General features: G+C 40.2%; 1 protein-coding gene across 1 annotated transcript in view; it reads right to left on the reverse strand.

Moving 5' to 3' along the window:
- Positions 1-329: 329 nt before the first annotated feature.
- LOC116979137 (START domain-containing protein 10-like) overlaps positions 330-25,871 on the reverse strand; it is a 42,708-nt gene continuing 17,166 nt past the window's right edge. The window contains exons 2-6 of the mRNA XM_033030645.1: positions 17,894-18,041; positions 14,347-14,450; positions 9,156-9,273; positions 4,892-4,944; positions 330-4,323 (exon numbers count right to left, since the gene is read on the reverse strand). Of these exons, the coding sequence (XP_032886536.1) occupies positions 4,108-4,323; positions 4,892-4,944; positions 9,156-9,273; positions 14,347-14,450; positions 17,894-18,041 (639 nt within the window). The 3' untranslated portion in view covers positions 330-4,107. The remainder of the gene's footprint in view (positions 4,324-4,891; positions 4,945-9,155; positions 9,274-14,346; positions 14,451-17,893; positions 18,042-25,871) is intronic.

A 25,871-nucleotide genomic window follows, 5' to 3' on the forward strand; every position in this document is an offset into this window, starting at 1 on the left:
CCTTCAACTTTTTGAATAGGTCTGTGACCTTGGCACAGGAATATTTCCAAAGAGAAAAATAGTTTGTTCTCTGTAATTTAACATGGAAACCCAAAAATGTATTTGATACCATCCATCTAGAGCTTCTGCAACCTGTATTACAGTAAATAAAAGTAGGGCACACATGCATAATTGGGGTGGTGTTTGTTCCCCATCCAGGAGTTACTGGAGGATTAACTTTGTTTCTTGCTAACCTGGAACAACAAAGCTAAATAAGGTGGTCTACTCTTCCCTGCTTGATACAAGCTTAAACTTCATATTATCCACTAAAAATAAAGGTGGTCCTTTTGTTTATACTATTGTTTCTGACGTTAAATATTATCTTCACAAAAAAAATCTGTGCAGCAAAATAAATGACAACTCCCGGGGTGAATCAAAATATACTTTCACCTGTTCAATTTCTGTATGAACATGAGCATTTATAGCAGTCATACAAGATACATTTACAAACAAAAAAGTCCTCTGTGCCTAGAAGCCAGCAGCAAAGCACAGTTCTGCTTAGGTTCATTTATGAATTTTCTTATGGAGGGTGGATTGATCTGAAATGAAAAGGAATACCTTAAAAAAATCACTAGAATACAGTAGAAGGTGAATGCCAGTGCATGGGAGTATTATCACTGAATAAACTGAACAACTTCAACACCACCTCATAACTAAGACAAAGATCATAACCTTGCACGCATTGTTTCTTAAAATTACTTCATGTTGCTCATGGAAACAGTTTGGGATCTTCCATCCTAACAGTCCCTTCTCTTTGAGAAAGTGAAAGTGGAAAAGATTAAAACTTCACTATGGCAAGTGTATATTGTTAACATTTATAATCATCCACCTTAAATACAAAAAAATGGAAACAGTTTAATTTGATGGCAGCAACAAGAACCACAGGCACTACAAATTCCCAAATGTTCATTTTTGGCACAGTATATTTTAAGCAAGATTAAAGTAGAAGTGCAACATGTGTTTGACAAATTCTCTCCATACAATATAAAGAACAGTGTGGTTGTGGGTTTCAAAATATGCTTTAAATGAAATTCAGAACCAACATTAATTCTGCTGTGTGAAAGGTTGCAGTCCCCACCCCCAAAAACTTCAGTTTTGCTAAATGGTCCATTCAAAAATAGCAAGATGGTTTCACATTGAATGAACCATTTAACTCCATCATGACAAAGGTAAGTCACCTGGTAAAATGTTTCAGAAGAAAACACCAATATGTTCCAAGGAGACACTGCTGAAATCACGGAGCATTTTCTTTATGCGATACAGGCAGGAGGAAAAGTGCATTAATTAATAAAAGTCCAGAAGAGATTTTGAAGTTTTCTGAACAATTCAGATGAGACTCTCAGTACTAAAGATGAGACCAGTCTTCCATATTTTTAATTTTATCAATGCACTCTAACATCTACTTGAAAACCCAAAGGTAAATGAATAAGCAATGCTAAAAGACCATGAAATAATTTACTAGTAACAAACCTGGAGTATTACTAAATCTTCAATAATGCCCAATTGAAAAAATGTGTTATTTTACCTTACACATATTAAAAAGCCAGTAGCATTATTATAATGTTTATTCTAGATTATTTAGTTATGGATTAGCACTGATTATTTGGTGTTGGCAATGAGGTGAACATAAGGGTTTGGGTAAAACTTTAAATGATATTGGTTTATCCTTCATGTACAATACCCACATAAATGACAACGGCACAACTAAATACTAACTGACCTAATACCAGATACGGCAACCTTTAGTAAGGCATTACATTTTCTGAATTTCATTACAAAAACATTTGCAACAATCAATAAAATGTATTGCAGAGCCAATTATCTCTGCAGACCAAAATATATCGACCATCAGCAAGCATCTTTTCACAAAAATAGAATATTTTTAAGCCTTTCTCCTAATATGTAGAGACTTCAGATTAAATAAATGCATAATAGCACTAGAATGTTGATACCTGTTAAGCAACGCCCTAAATGCAAAGGCCAAATGTTTACAATCAAAATACTCACTAATTTAACAAAAGGTCATCTTAGGTATCTCCAAGCATTTGAGAGTTATGGAATTGAGTAGCGAACACAATTTTATAAAAGGGGACCTCTATATAAATCACACCTATTAAATACAGACACAGTCCTAATAAGAGATAGAATAAAAAAACCAAAAAGGTTATTTGGAGATTTAGACATCTGTTGATTGGTAGGAAAGTTTACACAACAAAATGCAAATTTAAATGTTTTCCTTGACTGCATCATTAACTTGGAAACTACCAAAGCATTTACTAATTGCAATTTCATAAGATCACAATGCACATCTAAAGTTGATCAGTCGAAAAACACTGAAGATTTATTTGAAGTATACTAAAGAAAATGTGGAGTTTACCTTAATTTCTTGATTAAATGTTTTGGAAGCAGCTTTTTTAGATTTTAACAGCAGTTGAAGAAAAATGTATTGCAGACTCCTTAATCTATCGTAGATGATTTCTATTCTCACAAATTAATAATTAAATGCATTTGTAATGCAATACTTTCTCCTGAACTTGAGGATGCTTTTAAATTCCAATTCTCATAAATTCTGATTAGAACTATTGCAGACCACCATGGCGGCCATAATGCAAGTCTCAATCCCATAAGTAATTTTCATGCGTGTCACAGAACCAGCATTGACAATGTCTTGCTCTGGGACAGGGCATGGAGTATGTCAACTCATGGTGGTTTTCAATTTATGAACAAAATGAAAATCATAATTAATGCCATCTCTTTTGAAGGCTAAATAATTTTACTAATGAAACTACGTTAAATACTTTGGTCCAACTTGCCTCTTTCAACATCTTTCCCCCCTATTTTACATCTGCTCCCTCACACCAGAAATAATTTACTAACATACAAAATTCATCAAATCCCACTAAACAAGAACAATTCATCATTAGAGACAATAACACGAAGTGAAGAGCAACTATATAAAGTTCCTATCTATGGGAAACATTACCATTATGGTTGACATCCAAAATGTATTTCTCCATACTAATTTCAATCATTTTACTCCTGCTTAGTTGTAGTTCTCTTTCCTGACCTGGTCATTTAAATGGTAACTATTCACCCCCAATTTCAAATCTTACTCTTATTGAAGTAGCTGCATGCTCTCTGGATTTTTAAGAGATGGTGGCAGCTAATATTTAAAATAAGAAGAAAATGGTAAAGTTTTAACCTCCATCATTAGGAGAAAGAAGGAGCTGAAGAAGTGAAACAGTGCCCTGATGCGGGGCCCAGTTCTTTTGAATGACTAACTCCACCAAGGAGTTAAATGCCCACATGGCACCAGCCACCACCTTTAGCCGCAGAACCCAAATTTCTAAATCTTGTACAAGGATAACTTTACAACTTTGAAACAAAGGTAACTTTTAATACCTCTACTAAAGTTCTAGATTTAAAGGTTCATAGTCTCACCCCTTGCAATGGAAAGCAGGTCAAATTGAAACTGCACAATTACCACCAGTGAATCAGCAAAAAAGACGCATGCAATTCTGCAGCATCTAGATCGTTATTTCACTGAGAATCAAGCTCTTGAGGCACAAAATGATAACATCATGACCACAATTGCACACAGAGAGAATGCTGCGGGTTAATTAGTCCTTCCAAAAAATGTAACATTACAAATAGGAGAGGAAAAAAAAAGAAAGGAAAAAATCACATTTTTTTATAACTATTCTTACTTATTTCCCAACTCACCAGACCTAAAAGCCTGCAGCTCAAAGATGCTTCATTAAAGGAGGATTTCTCAAGTCAGCTATCATTCCAATAGACCATAACCCCCATTGTTGTGACTGATTCATTTCAATTACTCAAGATCACAACAGTATTTAACTCACACCAGTGCAAATATCTAATTTATTGTCTGAATGTCAGATCCTTTGTATAAGTAAACTTGAATCAATAATATCCATCGCCCAAATCACCAGATTAACCCATTGTTAAGAATTTGTCACCTAAATACTAAAGGGCCAATTATGAACTTTTCCTCCTCCTGCAAACTCCATGGGCTTGCAGTACTGTTAGGAAAAATGAAATGTGATTTCAGCCTTTTATGCCTTCTTCATCACTAGCATTCTCTTCAGATAAGGCACTTTCATCAATATTTTCTAGTGATTCTGCATGCTGGATTGAGAGTACGTCAAGGTTCATGGTCGGAAGGTTATTCTGTTCTGGGTAGAGCCAAGGTTTTAAGTGTGGTCTGTTCTTCCGTTTCCACTCTGGGTACTTGAGAGACACTTTGTGTATTCGCTTAAGAACCTAAAATACACACAGAAGTAAATTTATAAAGTTTATTTAGCATCTAACATTGGAAAAATCACCCACAGCATTTCACAAGGATATTTTCAGAAAAAATGAGGCATATTAACATCAGAAGCCCACAGCAATACGACATTCTAGGAAGCCAGTTTTGAATATTCTTTTCAATACTTTAAAAAAAATTGTCGTCAAGACCAGACAGTGGCTTCCTCAGGATACTCTGCACAACAATTGAAAGCAATGTTTTACTGACTTAGTAAGCATATATCTTGCATTTTAAAAAATCATTCAATTGTATAAACCTGACAATTAAAAAAGTGGAAGGTACACAAAAATGCTGGAGAAACTCAGCGGGTGCAGCAGCATCTATGGAGCGAAGGAAATAGGTAACGTTTCGGGCCGAAACGTTACCTATTTCCTTCGCTCCATAGATGCTGCTGCACCCGCTGAGTTTCTCCAGCATTTTTTGTATACCTTCAATTTTCCAGCATCTGCAGTTCCTTCTTGAACAATTAAAAAAGTGGTCCTTTTCTATTACAGAATGCAATGCCAAGTAACCAGTACTTACTTTAGGAGCCAGATACTGTGAAGCTTTGTTGATGACCCACTTTGGCAGAGATCCTGACAAAAATAATCAAAACTTAATTGGATTCACAATCATTTTTGAACTCTTTTAAGAATTAAGAACCAAGCTCAAAGTCATGCACTTTTTTCAGTGCCACACCACAAATTGTTAATCTCCTTTACAAGTTTTGTTGTGGAAATGCACAATAGGCAGGAAATGGTGTTGGATAGACTGATGGGGCTGAAGGCTGATAAATCCCCAGAGCCTGATGGTCTGCATCCCAGGGTACTTAAGGAAGCGGCTCTGGCAATCGTGGACGCATTGGTGGTCATTTCCCAATGTTCTATAGCTTTAGGATCAGTTCCTGTGGATTGGAAGGTAACTAATGTTATCCCACTTTTTAAGCAAGGCAGGAGAGAGAAATTGGAGAATTATAGACCAGTTAGCCTGACGTCGGTGGTGGGGAAGATGCTGGAGTCAATCATAAATGATGAAATAGCGGCAAATTTGGATTTCAGTAACAGGATCGGTACGAGTCATCATGGATTTATTAAATCACGCTTAACTAATCTTCTGGAATTTTTTGAGGATGTAACTAGGAAAATAGACAAGGGAGAGCCAGTGGATGTAGTGTACCTGGACTTTCAGAAAGCATTTGATAAGGTCCCACATAGGAGACTAATGGGAAAAATTAGGGTATATTGTATTGGGGGTAGAGTGCTGACATGGATAGAAAATGGTGTCGTTGGGAAAAGAGGAAGTACAATGGGATCTGGGAGTCCTTGTTCATCACTCAATGAAAGTAAGCATGCAGGTACAGCAGGCAGTGGAGAAAGCAAATGACATTTTGCTTGGCCTTTATAACAAGAGGAGTTGAGTATAGGTCCTTCTGCATTTATATAGGGCCCTGGTGAGACCACACCTGGAATATTGTGTACAGGTTTGGTCTCCTAATTTGAGTAAACAACATTCTTGCTATTGAGGGAGTGCAGCGTCGGTTTACAAGGTTAATTTCCGGTATGGCGGGACTGTCATATGCTGAGAGAATGGAGCGGCTAGGCTTGTATACTCTGGAGTTTAGAAGGATGAGAGGGTATGTTATTGAAACATATATTATGAAGGGTTTGGACACGCTAGAGGCAGGAAACATGTTCCCGATGTTAAGGGAGTCCAGAACCAGGGGCCACAGTTTCAGAATAAGGGGTAAGCCATTTTGAACAGAGACGAGGAAACACTTTTTCTCACAGAAAGTTGTGAGTCTGGAATTCTCTGCCTCAGAGGGCGGTGGAGGCCGGTTCTCTGGATACTTTCCAGAGAGCTAGATAGAGCTCTTAAAGATAGCAGAGTCAGGAGATATGTGGAGAAGGCAGGAACAGGGTAGTGATTGGGGATGATTAGCCATGATCATATTGAATGGCGGTGCTGGCTCGAAGGGCCGAATGGCCTACTCCTGCACCTATTGTCTAAATCTGTAATTATAATTGATAATATTTTAGAAAAACATCTTTTGTGGGGTTTAAACAAAACTAAAGTTAAAAACTGACATTTTTTGTGAATATTGGAATGAAAGTTTGTGTATAGCTCTGGATAACCAGTAACTATTCCTAAAATACAAGCAAAGCATATTTTTTGGCTTGTTGTAATAGCCAAATATAATACATCAGGGAATCTAATATTTTGTGGTTCTACACTTATAAATTTCACTGCCAGAAATGAGCAGTTATGATCCACAAAGCCTTTGGAATAACTTGAAGTTTGTGAAATTCTACTGCATTGAGTACATGCCACAACTTCATTCAATGTGTGGATTTCAATGTCGAGCCCGTTTGCAAAGCAGTGTTATATGTCAGTTTTGGAGGTTTAAAAGTTTTAAAGTGACATTTAAAAGTTAGATTTCTTCAAATCTACGCTGGCAGTTAGGACGTCACAATGCCCCACCGGCTACAATGTTTCTATCCCAGAACACCGAGTCCTTCACAGTAAATGTCCTTCAGGGAAAGAATCTGCCAGCCTAACCCAGCACAGCAAAGTTTAATGATTAGATTTGGATACAAAAGATGGCCTTGTCGGTGGCACATTAAATATTAGTGCAATTGCATTTTTTTTTTAAAGTTTAAAATGACCTGCACAGTTGGGGGCTTTGGTTGAGTGGTGGAATATTGCAATGGGGGAACGGGTGAGTGCTGGAATCTTACATTGGGGAACGGGTTGCGTTGCGGGACCAGGCCTCCCGTTGAGGCTATGGGTGAGTGGTGGAATATTGCAATGGGGGAACGGGTTACTTTGAGGGAACGCGTGAGTGGTGGAAACGGGTTGCTTTGGGGGAACGGGTGAGTGGTGGATTATTGCGTTGGGGATGGGGCCCTACGGGACCCACTTGGTCTACTAAACTTTAAAAATGATTAAAAGGGTAACTTTTTATGTATGCCTGTATGTTCCTGAAAAACAGCCAAAACGGTACACAGTAGTTAGCAATGTTACAAAATTTTGAGATTTAAAAAATCAAGTCTGTAATTTATCCCATCAGATAAAGCATAAAAATAAGTTTAATTTGACACCTAATTCACTTTCATATCTCAAGTATTTAAAAAGTTATGGCCATTTTCATACTCGGAAATTAGCATCTTGTTCCCTATTGATTTTCTATGGACATAACAAAAAAGCTGTGATCGTGAACAGTCAAAAGCCCATAACTTTCTTAAAAATTAAGAGAACTGAATGAAATTTTCAGTTATCATAGATTGAAGCATTCTGAAACAAATATAAAATAATCTTACTTGGATGACCTGAAATTAAAGCATATAATTAGTTAGTTACCTAATTGTAGCTAATTTCAGACTTCAATTACTAGATCTAAACATCTATCCATTTCTTAATAAATGATTAACATTTTTAAATAGCCTAAATGTCCAAATAATATTCACAAATAATTCACAATAAAACATGATTTTAAAATCTCATTTACATTAATTTATAGGCCAAATGGAAGGAATTTAGTGTTTCATTGCTGTAAATAAATGCCCATTTAAATCAGCTTTCGAGTGGGTCCCTGTGGAACGCGCTGGTTTAGAACGTTCACATTGCGGTAGATTTGTGCCCCAAATGCCCAGAAAAATACTGCGGGATTTAATGGGCCCAAATTGAGCTACTCGCAATATTAAACTTTGTATAAAGGGATCTTTAGAAGCCCTTTTTAATGTAAAAATATACAACCTACCTTCAGCTGTCTGCTTTATGAGACCCTGCGGTTGCTGGTGTTCGCGGGTTCAGAGATTGATTTTTAAACTACTATAACTATTATTCAAGGCCTTTAAACCTAATAATAGCTTTTGCGACGGGGTCTTCCAGCGATTTTTCGTTAATAATTAACTAGGCTGAACATCTTCGATTTGAACAGCCTAGAGAAAATCGCGTTTTAAACCCGCCCCATCTAAACGGCGCCAAAATCGCGCACACTCGCAGCGACAGATTTTCAAAGACGCTTCAGGTAGGCTTTGCAACATACCTACAGTAGTGCTACAATTTTTGGGGCGTCTTACTCACCATTCACCTAGGGTGTGCAGTAGCAAGTCTTGTTCCATTTAACAAAGTGATCCCCAAGTTATTCCCTTCATAAACTTTTCTTCACTTTTTACCGTTAACCGCGCTCCCACTTGCCGACCCTGTCAGCCACGCCTGCGAAGTTGGCGGAGGGTTGCCGGCACCGCTATCCGCACGTGTGCAGATGAACAAGACAGTCGCACCTGCGCAATGCTCTCACACGTGCCGGGCGCGTCAGTCGCGTCCCAATTAAAAATGGCGTCGTCTCGCCGCATGTGCACATTGGGCCCGGTATCCGCAGTTGGGGGAGGGTTTAACCGTCAATGGCACAAGTTTGAACGGGGCAGCCGCACCTGCACAGTGCGGGCCCGTCAGCCGTGCCTGCGCAGTTGGGGGAGGCTTGCTGAGCCGGGATCGCCATTTTGACTGAGCATCGCCTTGTGTATAGGTGAGTGCTGGAATATTGCGTTGGAGGAGGGGGACCCAACGGGTCCACACTTTGTCTAGTAACAATTAAAGTCAACGTTTATTATCCAACTCAAATGTATTCAGCTCAATCCCCTCCTCCCTTCAGATGAATAGGCTGCTAATATTCATCTATGCTAACACAACTAACAACGTAAAGTACTAAAGAATTGTATGCAAAGAAACAGTCATGGAAAACTAAAGATAACGAGAGAGAAATAAACAAGTGGTGCGCACTGACACGTTACAAATGCTCCCTTACCTCTGGGATCTGCCTCAGCCATATATACAAGATCGCAACTTCCAGAACCCGTAGAATGGATTAGATAACCTGTTAGAATGGACACAGCTCTGACTAGATCTTTCTGAGGAGGGAAATCCTGTGAAGAGAGAAGGAACAGTGATGATGAGGTTTTGACCTCTGGTCAGAATGAACTGCAGGTAATTGATGGTAGACAAAAATGCTGGAGAAACTCAGCGGGTGAGGCAGCATCTATGGAGAGAAGTAAAAGGCGATGTTTCGGGTTGAGACCCTTCTTCAGACTGATGTCGGGGGGGGTGAAAAGAAAGGAAGAGGCAGAGACAGTAGGCTTGTAGGAGAGCTGGGAAGGGGACAGGAAGGAGGGAGAGAGCAAGGACTACCTGAAATTAGAGGTCAATGTTCATGCCGCTGGGGTGTAAACTACCAGATTGCAACTTCCAGCGGTACACCCCACATTACACCCCAGTGATAGTGCTTTAGGCAATTTCACCAAATCCTGACATTTATCCCAGTTCAGTGCCTGTGAAAACTCTTTAATGGTGACTTTTCCCTCTTGTTGATCAGTTGCAAGCCTTCTCGAGAGGACACTTTGGGCAAGACATTCCAGTACTTGCATGCAGCAATAATGTATGAATGAATGGTGATATATTTTCACATCAAGAAAGGAATCTCCAGGTGGTGATGGTCCCACGAGTATACCGTCCTGTTGCCCTTGGTGGTGGAAGTCTTAGATTTGGGTACTGCAGTACTGTTGGCAGTACTGCGGTAAATTTTTCAGATTGTTCTGCTTATGTGCACTGATGACTGAGGGAGTGAATGTTTAGGGGGGGGTGGATATTATGCCAATCAAGTGGACACGTACTTCATGGATGGCATAAACATTTGAGTATTGTTGGAGCTGGAGAGCAAATAAGTGCTACTCACGCACCTAGTACATGATGGAAAGGCTTCAGGGGAAATTGGGCAGCAGGTTTCTTGCCACAACAAAACTTAGTCTTGGTCCTGTGTTCAAAAGGGAACTGCAGATGCTGGAATATCGAAGGTACACAAAATTGCTGGGGGAACTCAGCGGGTGCAGCAGCATCTATGGAGCGAAGGAAATAGGCGACGTTTCGGGCCGAAACCCTTCTTCAGTCTGAAGAAGGGTTTCGGCCCGAAACGTCGCCTATTTCCTTCGCTCCATAGATGCTGCTGCACCCGCTGAGTTCCCCCAGCAATTTTGTGTACCTTAGTCTTGGTCCTGTTCTTACAGTATTTATATTGCTGGTCTATTTCATTTTAGGTCCATGTCGACCTGCCTCATATTGTTTCTGGGGGATCCACCAAATTCCATAGACCAGGACTATGAATGACCCCTCTAATTAGAGATGGTTACTTACTGCCACTTGTACAGCATGGATGTTTTTTGCCATTTATCACTGACTGAACATTGTCCATTTAAATTTCATAGGTTTTGGAGTTGCACACAGAACAAAAATAAAGATATACACAAGCACAACCCAAATATATTTAATGATTCCAGGGAGTCATGCCAGTGTCCCTGATGTCCCGTGTCCTTGTGCACATCAGTGATCACGACATTAGAATTTAATGAGGGTAAGAATAGACTTTCTACGAATGAAGCAGTAATTCTGATACCAATTGTGATATTTTAGAAATGTTTCTCCCTCAACTCCTCGTAGATTTCTCCTCAAACTTTTAGTTATAAAAATATTGTCCTTAAAAAGTTCCTTGACTACATTAATGAATGATATATGGTGAAGTGTGCCAATGTAATAAAAAAGAATCACATACACAAATAAAACATGCCTGTAAGACAAGGCTTAGAAAATATAAAGCTATTTTCATGCTGGATTGGACAAAAGTAGTTAATTTGTTTTGTCAATTAAAAAAAATTTAAACCTATCCACTGGCTATTTCTCACCTGTATTCAACATGGAGAAAGACACGAGTGTTAGAGAACTCTGGAAAATTAATAGTGATGCCTTGAAGAGTGTCCTCATTACAGAAAAGGAGCTTAGGTGGGCATCTTGGTCAGCATGGCCAAGTTGGGCCAAATGGTCAGTTTTCATGCTGTATAACTATTACTCTCGGAGGTGCTAGGGGCTTAAAACATAAAGGTAGATCAATCACCAGGACCTGATTGGGCCAAGATCAAGTGTGAAGTTAGGAAATACATTGTGGGGCTACTAGCAGACATCTTTGTATCATCAGGGCCACAGGTAGGGTGCCAGAAGACTGGAGGATGCAAAGAAATGCCAGAGAACTACAGACTGGTGAACCCAACATCAGTGATGGGACGTTATTGAAGACAGGAGCTACATACATTTGGGAAGACAAACACAGATTGGAATAGTCAGCATGTTTTGAGCATGGGAAATAGTGTCTCATCAATTTGGTTGATATTTCTTTGAAGAAGTGACTAAGATTGATGAGGGCAGTGCAGTAGACGTTGGTTACATGGACTTTGACCAGGCACCACATTGGGCAAGTTAGCCAATTGAATACAAAACCAGTTTGAAAGCAGGTTGTGGTAGATGGTTGTTTTTCAGGAAAATGGCCAGGTACAGCCAAGAGGGACTTTAACAGGTAGACAAATCAGCACAGTCACGTTAGGCCGAAGGGACCGTTTCCATGCTTTATAGATCAATGACTCTTCTGGTCCTCTTGCAGTCAAAAGAACCAACTTAAAAATGTAAATGCCTCCCAAAAGCTTAAACAAGTCCCATCAGTGGAAAGCCAATTTCAGTGGTCATTGAACAGTGTTAAAACAGCAAAAACAGGAAGGCAGATTACTACCAAAAGGTGTCAAGTTGGAAAAAGGGGAAGTACGACGGGATCTGGGGGGTCCTTGTTCATCAGTCAATGAAAGTAAGCATGCAGGTCCAGCAGGCAGCGAATGGCATGTTGGCCTTCATAACAAGAGGAGTTGAGTATAGGAGCAAAGAGGTCCTTCTGCAGTTGTATAGGCCCCTAGTGAGACCACACCTGGAGTATTGTGTGCAGTATTGGTCCCCTAATCTAAGGAACGACTTTCTTGCTATTGAGGAAGTGCAGCGTAGGTTTACAAGGTTAATTCCCGGGATGGCGGGACTGTCATATGCTGAGAGAATGGAGCGGCTGGGCTTGTGTACTCTGGAGTTTAGAAGGATGAGAGGGTATCTTATTGAAATATATTGGACACGCTAGAGGCAGGAAACATGTTCCCGATGTTGGGAGAGTCCAGAACCAGGGTCCGCAGTTTAAGAATAAGGGGTAAACCATTTAGAACGGAGACGAGGAAACACTTTTTCTCACAGGGAGTTGTGAGTCTGTGGAATTCTCTGCCTCAGAGGGCAGTGGACGCTGGTTCTCTGGATACTTTCAAGAGAGAGCTAGATAGGGCTCTTAAAGATAGGGGAGTCCGGGGATATGGGGAGAAGGCAGGAACGGGGTACTGATTGGGGATGATCAGCCATGATCACATTGAATGTCGGTGCTGGCTCGAAGGGCCGAATGGCCTACTCCTGCACCTATTGTCTTGTTACCATGGGTCTTTGTTGACGAGGTGAGAATTCTGTGCAGTGTTCTTAAATATCAGTTCAACTGATGAATTGCATTATTTTTCAATTTATGGTTAAAATATTTTGTGCTGGTTTCATCAAGAGCAGGCAAAAATCATTGCAAGAAAAAGTCAGGAACAAAGGGGGATTTCCTGGGCATGATGTGGGTGAAAACACACTTGAATACTCTGTGGCTTAATCAGCCGTGATGTTTGTTATGAGATCACGCTCTCATTTTCCCAATAGTTGGACGGCTGATTAAGTCCTTAATTCTATCAAAAATCCTTCTCAAACATTTTTAACCTTCATTCGATCAGAGAAGATTTGCGAGGATGTTGCCAGGACTCAAGGGCTTGAGCTATAGGGAGAGGTTGAGCAGACTAGGACTCTATTCCTTGGAGAATTGGGTGATGTAGGGTGATCTTGTACCAGTGTATAAAATCATGAGAGGATAGATCGTGTAAACGCACAGAGTGTCTTGCCCAGAGTTGGGGAAATCGAGAACTGGAGGACATAGGTTTAAGTTAAGGGGGAGGGGAAGATTTAATAGGAACCTGACAGGCAACTTTTTTTTTTACACACAAAGGGTGGTGAGTATATGGAATGAGCTGAGGCAGGTACTATCACAAAGTTTAACAAACATTTAGACAGGTACATGGATAGGATAGGGAAAATGGGCCAAACGCAGACAGGAGGGACCAGTGTAGATGGGACACATTGATCGTCGTGGGCAAGTCGGGCCCAGGGCCTTGTTTCCACGGTGTATGACTGCATGATTCTATGACACCAGGTTCATGATTGGCATTTCATTTTCTCTCCATAAACCATCTTTACTCGTGATTGCTGGGAGAAAACAATGTTTAATTGAGAAAGGAAACTTGTTCCTCCACTCTTGTTAAAGAAACAGATTTCTCTTATGTCAACTTCCATACACCAAATATTACCTTCATCCTGGTTTCTACTGTAAACTGAATGTCACCGCAACATTACAAATACTTTGATTGTGCTCAGCCCATATCAGATATACAGAGTGCAATTACATTACTTAAATAACATTAATAAACAGGAAGCAGAAAGTCCAAGTCCCAATGTCACGAGGAAAGGATTGTGAGAGCAGTGTAAACTTTCAAATCAGTGAACTGGAGTCCACAATCCACATACCCTTCAAGAACGATGCACTCCAATGACACTGGTCTCTACTTTTAAAAGAGTATTGGATGATGTCAAAATTGGAAAAATACAGGGAAAATTGTATCATATGTATGTGTCCGTTACATTGATAACATCGACTGCAGGTTTGCTGTCTGTTAGATTTCCAGTTACGTGCAACAGTCAATGCTCATGAATTTGTACTTGGGTTAAATCTTCCAACTCAAGTGAAACTGGTAGCTGGAGTCTCAGCAGTATTACACACAAAATGTAGCACAGCCACAGTACATTAACACATGCACCAAATCTGAAGACCGAATTATAAGCACGGCCTTTGCCAGTGCAAATCTAAAATCAGCAAACATAAAAGTACTTTAAATCCGATTTAATTCAACCAACCATTAAGCACTGGAAATACACGAATAAATACACTAACAATTCTCTTTTCCTTTCTCTCTTGTTACATGTGTTGGAGGCAAAGTGCAAAGATCCATACTTACAGGATGTTTCACAGAGTAGTTGATGATCATGTAATCATTGTCTGTGATAAGCCATGACCTCAAAGTAATCACATCCCTATCTTTTAGGGGGCTTGGGCATTTCCCTGTAATGAAAACAAATTATTTTTAAACAAAGTATTAATTTCATTTTATACTTCATCCCTCGTCAAAAGAATAGCTGACAAACCTCATTCCAACCTCCAGTGTTACATTTCAAGTCATGTCAAGTCAAGTCAAGAGAGTTTATTGTCATGTGTCCCAGTTAGGACAATTAGATTCTTAGTTGCAGCAACACAACAGAATATTGTAAGCAAAAATACAGAACAGTTCAGTGCAATATACACATAAATAAGCAGATAAAGTGCAATAGGCTGTTACAGTTCAGTGTCTGTTTGTTGGTGAATTTAATAGTCTGATGGCTGTGGGGAGGAAGCTGTTCCTGAACCTGGATGTACCAGATTTTAAGCTCCTGTACCTTCTACCTGATGGCAGCAGAGAGATGAGTGTGCGGCCAGGATGGTGTGGGTCTTTGATGATGCTGGCTGCCATTTTGAGGCAGGGACTGAGATAGATCCCTTCGATGGTGGGGAGGTCAGAGCCGATGATGGACTGGGCAGTGGTCACAACTTTCTGCATCCTTTTCTGCTCCTGGACGTTCAAGTTGCCGAACCAAGCCATTATGCAGCCGGTCGGTATGTTCTCTACTGTACACCTGTAGAAGTTCGAAAGAGTCCTCCTTGACATACTGACTCTCTGTAGTCTTCTCAGGAAGTGGAGGCGCTGATGTGCTTTCTTTATAATTGGATCAGTGTGCTGGGACCAGGAAAGATCTTTGGAAATGTGCACGCCCAAGAATTTGAAGTTCTTGACCCTTTCCACCATAGTCCCGTTGATATAAAAGGGATTGTGGGTCCCTATCCTACCCCTTCCAAAGTCCACAATCAGTTCCTTGGTTTTGCTGGTTTTGCTGGCACCATTTGGCCAATCTCACTTCTGTACTCTGACTCGTTCCCATCAATGATTCATCCCACAACAGTGGTGTCGTCGGCGAACTTGATGATGGGAGTTTGCACTATATCCGGCTACGCAGTCATGAGTATAGAGTGAGTAAAGCAGAGGGCTGAGCATGCAGCCTTTAGGTGCTCCCGTGCTGATTGTTATCGAGGATGACACATTTCCACCAATACGGACAGACTGTGGTCTGTGAATGAGGAATTCGAGGATCCATTTGCAGAGGATACGCAGAGACCCAGATCTGAGAGCTTGGTAACCAGCTTGGAGGGGATGATTGTATTAAATGCCGAGCTGTAGTCTATGAATAACAGCCTGACATATGAGTTTTTGTTGTCCAAGTGGTCCAGAGCGAGGTGGAGAGCTAGTGAGATTGTATCCACCGTTGATCTGTTGTGGCGGTAAGCGAACTGCAGTGGGTCGAGTTCTTGTCGTGGTAGGAGTTCGCATGCATCATAATCAACCTCTCAAAGCATTTCATCACCACAGACGTTAGTGCCACTGGTCGATAGTCATTGAGGCACGTCACCTTGCTCTTCTTGGGGACCAGTATTATTGATGCCCTTTTAAAGCAGAAGGAAACCTCAGACCTCAGAAGCGAGAGGTTGAAAATGTCCGTAAAAACTCCAGGCAGTTGGTTCGCCCAGGTTTTTAGAACAGGCCCGGGTATATCATCAGGTCCAGGCGCTTTCCGAGGGTTCACTCCCCTGAAGGATCTTCTGACGTCGGCCTCTGTGACTGTGACTGAAATACCATCACGGCGAATGGGGGCTCGGGAAGGCACATCAGTGTTCTCCCTATCAAAGCGTGCGTAAAACGCATTGAGCTCGTCAGGGAGTGATGCTTTGCTGGCATTTGAGCTGCCTCCTGATTTTGCCTTAAAGGGGGTGATGGCATGCAAGCCCCGCCACAGCTGCCGAACATCCGTCTCATCCTCCAGCTTGCAGCAGAAGTCTCTTTTGGCCTTTTTTATGGCCTTACCAAGGTCGTATCTGGACTTCTTGTAAACCTCTGTATCTCCAGACCTGAATGTCTGGGACCTGGTCTTCAGAAGAATGTAGATCTCATGGTTCATCCAAGGCTTCTGGTTAGGAAACACTCGGAAGGTTTTTGTTGGGATGCAGTCCTCCACACATTTCTTTATGAAGTCTCCCCCAGTGCCAGGTGGACATCAGCCTGGGGTGGGATGTAGACCGCGGTCAGGATGATGGAGGTAAATTCCCCTGGTAGGTAGAAGCACTTCACAGCCAGGTGTTCCAGGTGTGGGGAGCAGGAATTGGATGGACTGCCACGTCAGAGCACCACGCAGAGATGGCCATTCAGTACCAGACTAGCTTGTTGGCAGCCGTTTTGAAAGCAGGATGTACCTTTATAATGGAGACTGACAACCTACAAAGTACTGGGCCACGATTTTAATATCAGAGAACTATACAACTATAAATCAAACCAAGCTCATGTGAATGTTAACGATTTCATGGCACTGTGCAAAGAAACATTTCTTATGGACAACATTTCTTTTTCAGCCACACACCAGAGATAAACAGATGAACCATTTTATCATCCCTTTACTGTTTGAGAGATTTTACTGCCAGAGAATGCCTTTTGGTGTTTATAAAATAACTTATTTTAAAGGCAATTTATTGTGTGACAAAATTGAACTTTTGAAAGCATGATTTGCTATATAAATGCAAGCTGTAAAAAAAAGGTAATCTACATGAAAACAACCAGAGATGAGACCTTCAGATACGTGGCTAAAATGAGTCATTCTTTTCTTGGCAATAGATTTGCAGCAGGCTGACCTCACAGTTGCAGTAACGCAAGCCGCTGTGCTCATGCTGTCTATAAAATACACAAAACTATCAGATGAAGAGTGATTAAATAACAGTGGTTCCTCCATCAAAAACCCAGGAACCTGCTGCGTTTATATTCTATTCCAGGAAGAAAAATCATTGCCACAACCCTGGCTGGAGTTGTTATGGCCATATAAATTCCTACCTTAACAATCAAAACTTGTGCAACACAGTTTAAGGGGGACTGTCTCCGTACCCTGCTCAGGATGTTATCTGTAACTGGAAACTTCAGCGAGATTCAGCAGCCGTCCCCCCCCCCCCCCCCACCACCACCCCAACAAGGGGTATCAATCCTGTTCTGGCGTTGCCCTCGAGAAACTTGCCAATATTTTCTCTCAGTCTGGGAGCACCAAGATATACCATCACTCCCAAGTGGGAATGCAATTAAACCTCTGGCCTCTTCTACTAATGTGGTCTAATGAGGTTTACCTCCCAGACCTTTGAAACAAAGACAAAATCTATTACAAAGTAACAAACTGCAAACCAAAAAGCAAGTCTGATTTCCAGAAAATTGTGCAAAATCATCGGCATGAGTTTTCTCTGTGCGGATATGCAATGACAGATCACATAATTAACTGCAACCAGCTTGCACAACAACAATATGATGTTCTTCTGTGCAATTATTCAATCTCTGGAATTCGCACATTCATTGAAATCTTTAACGCAGAAGTCTTAAATTTACTCACAAGAATAATACCCAATATCTGCATTCACTGTGAGTCGTGCAATGTCAAAAGTCTTAATGACTTGCTTATCCCACTTGCAACGGTATTCATTATCGTGTAGCACATCATACACCAGGTCTGCAGGTACATCTTTAATTTCGATTCGACACTGAAAAGGAAAAAATAATGTGTTGTTAATGCCTCACAATAATCAAGGAGGAACTGTGTTTTGTATACATAGGATTGATAGATGCAAGGTTACACGCACAGCTGTGACTCTTGGAATGCAGATTTCTCACTTGCAACTTCATCAGGTGCCAGAACACAGTAATTCCAGTTATTTGCCCTTACCCAAAGGATAACCTCAGCTGAAACAATAATCTTAAAAAAAAATCCAGCTGCCCTTCCTGGAAGAACCTGATCTAGCAAAGTAAAATCTGCCCCATTGATTCCATTGGTAAATACAATGCCTTGGGTGAACCACAAAGCAACAGGTCCAATCCTTGTCCATGGGATGTTAGATTTTATTAGCTAAAATATTACTGTGGACGAACTTTCATTATTCCAAAGAATGGTGAATTTAGTACTTTAAAAATTTACATTTTAAAACACTTCCTGATTGTAATTATATTTCTTTAAATATAATCACACAAGTTTCTAGTTTGTCAAGCATTCTTTCACAGGTTGCAGTAGTATGGGGAGTGGGAAGGCTTTCATTGCAGGTATCATTGATAATGTTCAGCCTTTATTGTCCAGCAGTAAACATGGTACAGGGAAGGTTGACCAAGTCAATTATAGGATCAAGTTCTCAAACTTTAAGCAGTAGCATATTCAAATAATAAATGAATCATAACTCTCCTGAAGACAACATTGTCTGTCCATTCCTTCACAGATTTTAGTTTACTTTAGAGACACAGATACTGCCCGACCTACCGAATCTCTCCAGTACTGTGTGTTTTGCTCAAGTTTCCAATGTCTGCAGTTCCTTGTGTCTCAATCGTGATTCTCCATTCCCATTCATTACAAATGACCTCAATGTCATGAGCATGAAAAGGAAACAAAATAGCCAGTGTTTACACTGATGTCTGTTTTTGCCTAGAAAATGCACATGGATGTAGTGTGGATTTACTTACACCCAGCAAGTATAATATCACATGCAATGTCCAGGCTCATATGTGAAAACTGCCCAATTGCAGACAATGACCAGAGGACGAACACAGCAAGGAATCAGCATGGTAGTTGAGATGAAGAAACCAAAAATAAAATATTATTCTATCTTAATTTCTTATTATTTCAATTAAAAAAATGTAATATTTCAATTTCCTTGTGAATTTCTGATATATTAATATTTACCACCTGCAAATCCAGTCCATTTGACATCTTAGCTTTACATCATTTGGAATAGATAATTAATGATTTCCAAATGTTTCAAAGACAAGAGAGGATTTTTTATTAAGTTGATGACTAAACTCAAAAATTACTACCTGCCTTGAAACTCCGACACATGGTGAGCTGTTGCTGACGTGGACAAAAACGCAAGCAGATAAAAACAACAGCAGCTGCAGAGAAACTGCTCCACCCCCATTGGCATGGAGCTTCAGACAGTAGCTCAACTTGTGCTGAAGGGCTCACTGGAGGCTCCATCTACATTTTACCATATGCCTCAAGCATGACAGCAGCATTTTACTGTCATTTGTGCAAACCCACATTATCACTCTGCAGTCTGAAGAACAGGATTGTGACTAGCAGTTACCTTGCTTAATAACTGGCATCTCATTTTTCCCTATGCAGTGAGGGGTGGTGGAGTAGGTGGTTTCACTTACACATCATGGCAGTTCAGATAAAGAATGCATCAAAATTCATTTGCCAATCTCTTTAAATAATACATTTGTAATTTAGTGCATCCATTTACACAGTTTATTGATGTAGATGAAGATGTAAGCAAGTTGTTTTCTGCTACTCTGAGGAACTGCTGCAATAAATGGTTCAATAGTGCTTTTTTGTAAACAATTCAGTAAAAATCTTACTATTCATAGGCACAATCAAACTTGTGTACAAGACTGAAGAATGGTAGATTACACTGAGACGGTACACAAGAATTGCCTTTTCAGCACAACATGGTGGGTCAACTCAGCGGGTCAGGCAGCTTCTCAGGAGAACATGGATATGTGACGTATCGGTCTGGACTCTCCTCCAGACTGGAGAAAGGTCAGATCTTTAAAGGAGTTACGTTTTTTTTTTTAAACAGTGTGGTGAATGCCTGGAATTCACTGCAAGGGGTGGTGGTGGACGCAGATACAATACGGTGTTTAAGAGACTTTTAGATAGACACATGGATACGCAGGTAATAGAGTATAATATCATGAGGGGAATAGATTGGGTTAATGCAATCATTTACCCAGAGTAGGGGAAGCAAGAACCAGAGGGCATAGGTTTAAGGTGAGAGGGGAAAGATTTAATAGGAAGCTGTGGGACAACATTTTCACACAGCGGGTGGTGGGTATCTGGAACAAGCTGCTAGAGGAGGTAACATGTGCAAGAAGGAACTGAAGATGCTGGTTGAACAAGAGGAGGAACAATCCCACCGCAGGAATGTACTCTCTTCCCTTTAGTAAGAACGGGAACAATGACCAGGGCATCATTTTCTGGTTTAGTAAGGATTCTAAAATTGTACTTGCGTTGACCAACACGAGTAAAATCCTTGAATCCATACTAAACCAGATTTTTTTTGCGCTGGTTGATCAACCAGTATATAGACACAAAATGCTTGAGTAATTTAGCGGGACTGGCTGATTAACCAGTACGTAGCTGGTCTGGTGGATTGCTCATAATTTAATTGTTTCTGGACAAAGCTCCAAGAACCATCATTTCTGTATCCACTCATTCAAAGATAGACAAAACATTGGAGGAACTCAGCGGGTCATGCTGTATTTTGTGTCTATCTTTGGTGTTGGTCAGCATCTGCAGTTCTTTTTTTCACATTATTAATTTATTCTATTTACGTGGCTTGAAATTTAATTTTACTTGCTAACTACTATTTCTGTAAATGCCCATCAGTCCTAAGTTCCCCACATTCTATTTTCAGCCTCTTCACCCTTTTGCAGTTAAAAATAAAGTGTTGCCTTATTTACATTGCAGAGGCCTTACTTGTGGCTCTGTCTTGTATGCCTACCTTTTGAATTTAAATATTTTATTTGCTTATGATGTCAGCTTTTTAAAAAAAAATGTCTTGCAAAGTTTCTTTTCATCCGTAATCTTTGATACATTCCTTTAAACAGTCGCCCAACCAAAGGCAGTATTCTACAATTAATTGGAATCATTTGTTTGGTTTGGAAATGTTTTTGAAATCTTTCACCGATTTGGTGTATTTATTGGCTTTGATGGGGGCTTTGGTTATGTCAATGGGAAGGATTGCTGAATCCCTCTTTGAGAAGTACCATACAACTTATCCATTATCTCCAGAGATGCTGCCTGCCTGTGTTACTCCAGCACTTTGTCTTTTCTTTGTAAACCAACTTCAGGAGTCCTTGTTTCTACACACAACCTTTATTGTTAAACTGATTGAACTGAATATGTTTTATAGTTCATCCATAGGAAACCCTACCAACATGCAGTATTTCCTTAATGGTGTTTTAATCCTTGTATGCTTACTTGTTTCTTCTGTTTCTGTACTTTAAGATGTATTTTACCTTGATCAGATTAGGTTTAAAAAAACATTGTTAGTTGTAACAAGATTTACGATTCCTCAAAGAAAAATAGTGTAATGTAAACATTTTCCACTGAACTCTCTACCAATAATTTAAAACCACTTACTGTAAGTGAAGGCAAACCTTGCTGCAACACCAACATTGGATATTCCCCGTAGACACAAAAAGCTAGAGTAACTCAGCAGGACAGGCAGCATCTCTGGAGAGAAGGAATGGGTGATGTTTCAGGTCGAGGGTCTTCTGAAGAAGGGTCTTCCTCCAAACTCAAAACGTCACCCATTCCTTCTCTCCAAAGATGCTACGTGTCCCGCTGAGTTACTCCAGCATTTTGTGTCTATCTTATTGCCAGAGGAGGTAGTTGAGGAAGGTATTAAAGCAACATTTAAAATGCACTTGGATAAGTACATGGATAGGAAAGGTTTAGAAGGATATGGGTCAAACACAGACAAATGGGACAAGCTGAGATGGGGCATCTTGGTCAGCATGGACGAGTCAGGCCAAAGTGGCTGGTATGACTAATTTTATGTTGCAATTAGATTATGTGGCGTTCTCTGTACAAGCTGCCCAGTCAAAGCAATTTCAGCTCTTCAACTGTTCAAATATTTGTTCCTCTCAAGTGATGTCATGCCTGCTGCCCTGAGGCTGACCTCTTTGTAATTGTGTAGGAAAGAACTGCAGATGCTGGTTTAAATCGAAGATAGACACAAAATGCTGGAGTAACTCAACGGGACAGGCAGCATCTCTGGAGAGAAGGAATGGGTGACGTTTCGGGTTGAGACCCTTCTTCAGACTGAAGAAGGGTCTCAACCCGAAACATCACCCATTCCTTCTCCCCAGGGATGCTGCCTGTCCCTTTGTCATTGTTCCTGAGTTGCTCTTTATTCAGAGGCTGGTTGATGTTGGTGGCATGGAGACCGATTCAAAACCTTACAGCACAGAATGTGGCAATTCAGTTTATCTGGCTGCTGCTGACTCACTCAAACATCCTTCCAATTCATCCCACTTCCTCTGCTCTCTTTCCAATAAACCAGCAGTTGCATCGCATTTCTCAAATCTTAAAAAAATTCACTGTACAAAGTAAAATTTGCACTTCAGTTCTGGCCTCCCATTATTTGTCTTGTCTGCTAGTTATTGAGACTCCGTGACTGGAAACAACTTCACCGCATCTACTGCTACTCCTAATTTAGGAGGATGTTGCCAGGACTCGAGGGCCTGAGCCATAGGGAGAGGTTGGGCAAGCTGGGACTTTATTCCCTAAACCAGAGGAGGCTGAGGAGCCAATCTGATAGAGGTGTATAAAATCCTGAAAGGAATAGATAGGATGAATTCAATCTTTTTACTCAGGGTAGGGGAATCTAGAATCAGAGGACATATGTTTAAGACGAAGGGGAAAGATTTAATAGAAACCTGAAAGGCAACCTTTTCACAGATGGTGGTGGGTGTATGGAACAACCTGTCAAGAGGAGGTATTTAAGGAAGGTATTATAACAGCATTTAAAAGACACTTGGACAGGTACATGGTTTTGAGGGAACGCAGGCAGGTGGGACGAGCTTCGATGGGTTATCTCGGTCAGCATGGATGAGTTGGATTAAAGGGACCGTTTCCGTGCTGTGTGACTCTATGACACTAGAGAAATACAAAACATGTGGAGCCAGACAGGATTAGTTTAAATTGGCATCCATCCATAACCTTCATTGATCAAATAATCCCCGCCTCTCCAGAGTCCATGGAGTTGCAACAACTGGCCTAAAGTGCTCAGTTACTCAGAAGTTCAATTCAATGATTAATAAGTACATACCACTCAGGATCAGACACAGTTATGTGTTCTAGGCACCCACGACCCACTGTGTTAAAATAAACTTCCTCCACACATCTCCTTCAAACATTGCTTTGCTCACCATAAAGTCCTCTAGTCTTACTTTTTTGTAATGCTGTTTCTGTTATGCAGTACAAATTTCCTGTGCCAAAGGAGAATCCATAGATGTGCAAAATAAATGAAATCCACAATTTATTCACATTCAACAAGCTGTGTTGGTGACAGCTTAGCATATGGTGTGAAATTATTAGGGTTTATAATTCGACATTGGATACCTTGACATTTTTCCCGATGATTAAAGAGAATGGAGATAGATTTATGATTAAGATGGATCAAGAATCAAGATAAAACTGCATGCCTAGTGAACTTAATTAGTTAACAAAATTAAAGCACAGCACTAATCACATGTATGGATATTTGTTATATGGACTTTTGGAAGGTATTTGGCAATGTATTTACAGAGGCTAGTTATTCAATGTGAAACTTGAGGAACTACAGATTATTGAACCGATAAGGAAATTGGCTGAACAAGGTAGGTAGTTAGCTAAGTTGATCGATAGTGATGGTAGTATCCAAGATGGAAGTGTTTTAGTGCCACAAATAGTCACTATATTTATAATCTATGAATGCCCACACTACCACATTTATATATTGCTCCTAATTCCATCATCCTAGATACACGTTCAAGATTGTTGTCAAAACAAACAAGGGTGCCAGTAAACCATATTAAACAGATGCCGAGCACTAGAGTACAAGGGATCAGAAGGAATATGTTAGAAGTAATCCCAGCACAGTGGTACAGCTGCTGGCAATTACCGCCTCACAGCACCAGAGACCTGGGTTTGAACCTGACCTCGGGTGCTGTCTGTGCGCAGTCTGCACGTTCCCCCCTTTTGGCCGTGTGGGTTTCCTCCGGGTGTTCTGGTCTCCTCTTACATCCCAGGTCATGCGGGTTTGTAGGTTAATTGCTCTCTGTAAATTGCCCCTGGTATGTAGGGAGTGAGAAAGCGGGATAACAAAGAACAAGTGTGAACGGGTCAGCGTTAACTCGGTGGGCTGCAGAGTCTATTTCCATTCTGTATCTCCAAACTAAACTAACGTTGCAGGTATGCCTTTATCTACCCTTTTCCATCTACAGTATCCAACATTGTGGTGGTGGAAAGTGTTTCCAGCCTTTTCAAACCATTGCAGCTTCCTTCATCAGACTATTATCAATTGTTTGTAGATTCCAATTTGTTGAATGATTTGCAATGACGTTAAATGGACCAGTTTAGAGTACAAGATAAACAGCAGATTTTTAAACTACATATTTTAAATGCCTCAATTTTGTTCTATTTTTTCTGTTATGCCTCAAGGTCACCAGCCATCTTGGCAAAGACCAAATAATTCAATATTTTACACTTATTCTTCGGAATAATATTGCTGCTCAAAATATGCCAGTACTCGGTAACGAGCGATTGGTGATAAGGGAATGCATCTTCGATTTAATGATGCCTCGTATTTCAGGAAGCAATTACAGGATCTAGAATTTCACTTTTTTTTAAATCAAGAATGTTAAGGGGATTTGACTGAACTTTCTAAAAAATATTTAGGAAAATTAATAGGATTTGATTGGAAAAATCTTTTTGCTGGCAAGTCATTCCAAGACAAGGAACAGGGGTCACATATTAGAAGATACACAAAAAGCTGGGGTAACTAGGTGGGACAGGCAGCATCTCTGGAGCGAAGAAATGGGTGATATTTTGGGTCTTCAGACATATATTATCATATATATTAGAAATATTAGAAACTGGTCTATCCGAAGGGAAGTTCTAAAACAACTCCAAGCAGTGGATCATAGCACTTTAGAACTCCGAATAATTGTTTGTTAATTATGTGGTCGATATTTGTTAAAGAAATTTAGGGAAATAATGCAAAGATGGGAATATGGAGTAAAGACACAGAAATCTATTGATTTTACTGCAAGGTGTGTCAGGCTCAATAGCCAAATATGTGTTATCTTGAAATACATTGTACATCTGCTAATTTTTCTAGATGAGTACTATTTTGCTGTAAATAATTAACTGATTACAGAAACCCAAGATATATAGCAGCAATTTAACATCAAAATTTGCATACAGTATAGGTCAATAGCAGAGCAACTCTACAGGAATGGGCCTGAAGAAACTACATAGACTAAAGAAATTGAGTTTTGCGAATCCAACTTCTGCACTGCCAACAAAAGTGTATTCAAGTCAAGCCTTCAATGTAATCACAAGCCTTGAAAATTACAGTATATAAACCAAAACAAAACAAATAAAATCCTTCAAAAATACTGATAGATCAGTTCTTTAGGAACATTAAACATTTAACACTGGCAATTTGTGCCCCGGGTGTTTTTGCGGTCGTTTTATCCCGTGTTTATGAATCTTTTCTTTCTTTTTTTATGATTGAACAGTACGATATTCTTCAAAAATGGTGTTTGCTCAATGTAGA

This window comes from Amblyraja radiata, chromosome 12, assembly GCF_010909765.2.
Source record: "Amblyraja radiata isolate CabotCenter1 chromosome 12, sAmbRad1.1.pri, whole genome shotgun sequence".
Taxonomy (NCBI): domain Eukaryota; kingdom Metazoa; phylum Chordata; class Chondrichthyes; order Rajiformes; family Rajidae; genus Amblyraja; species Amblyraja radiata.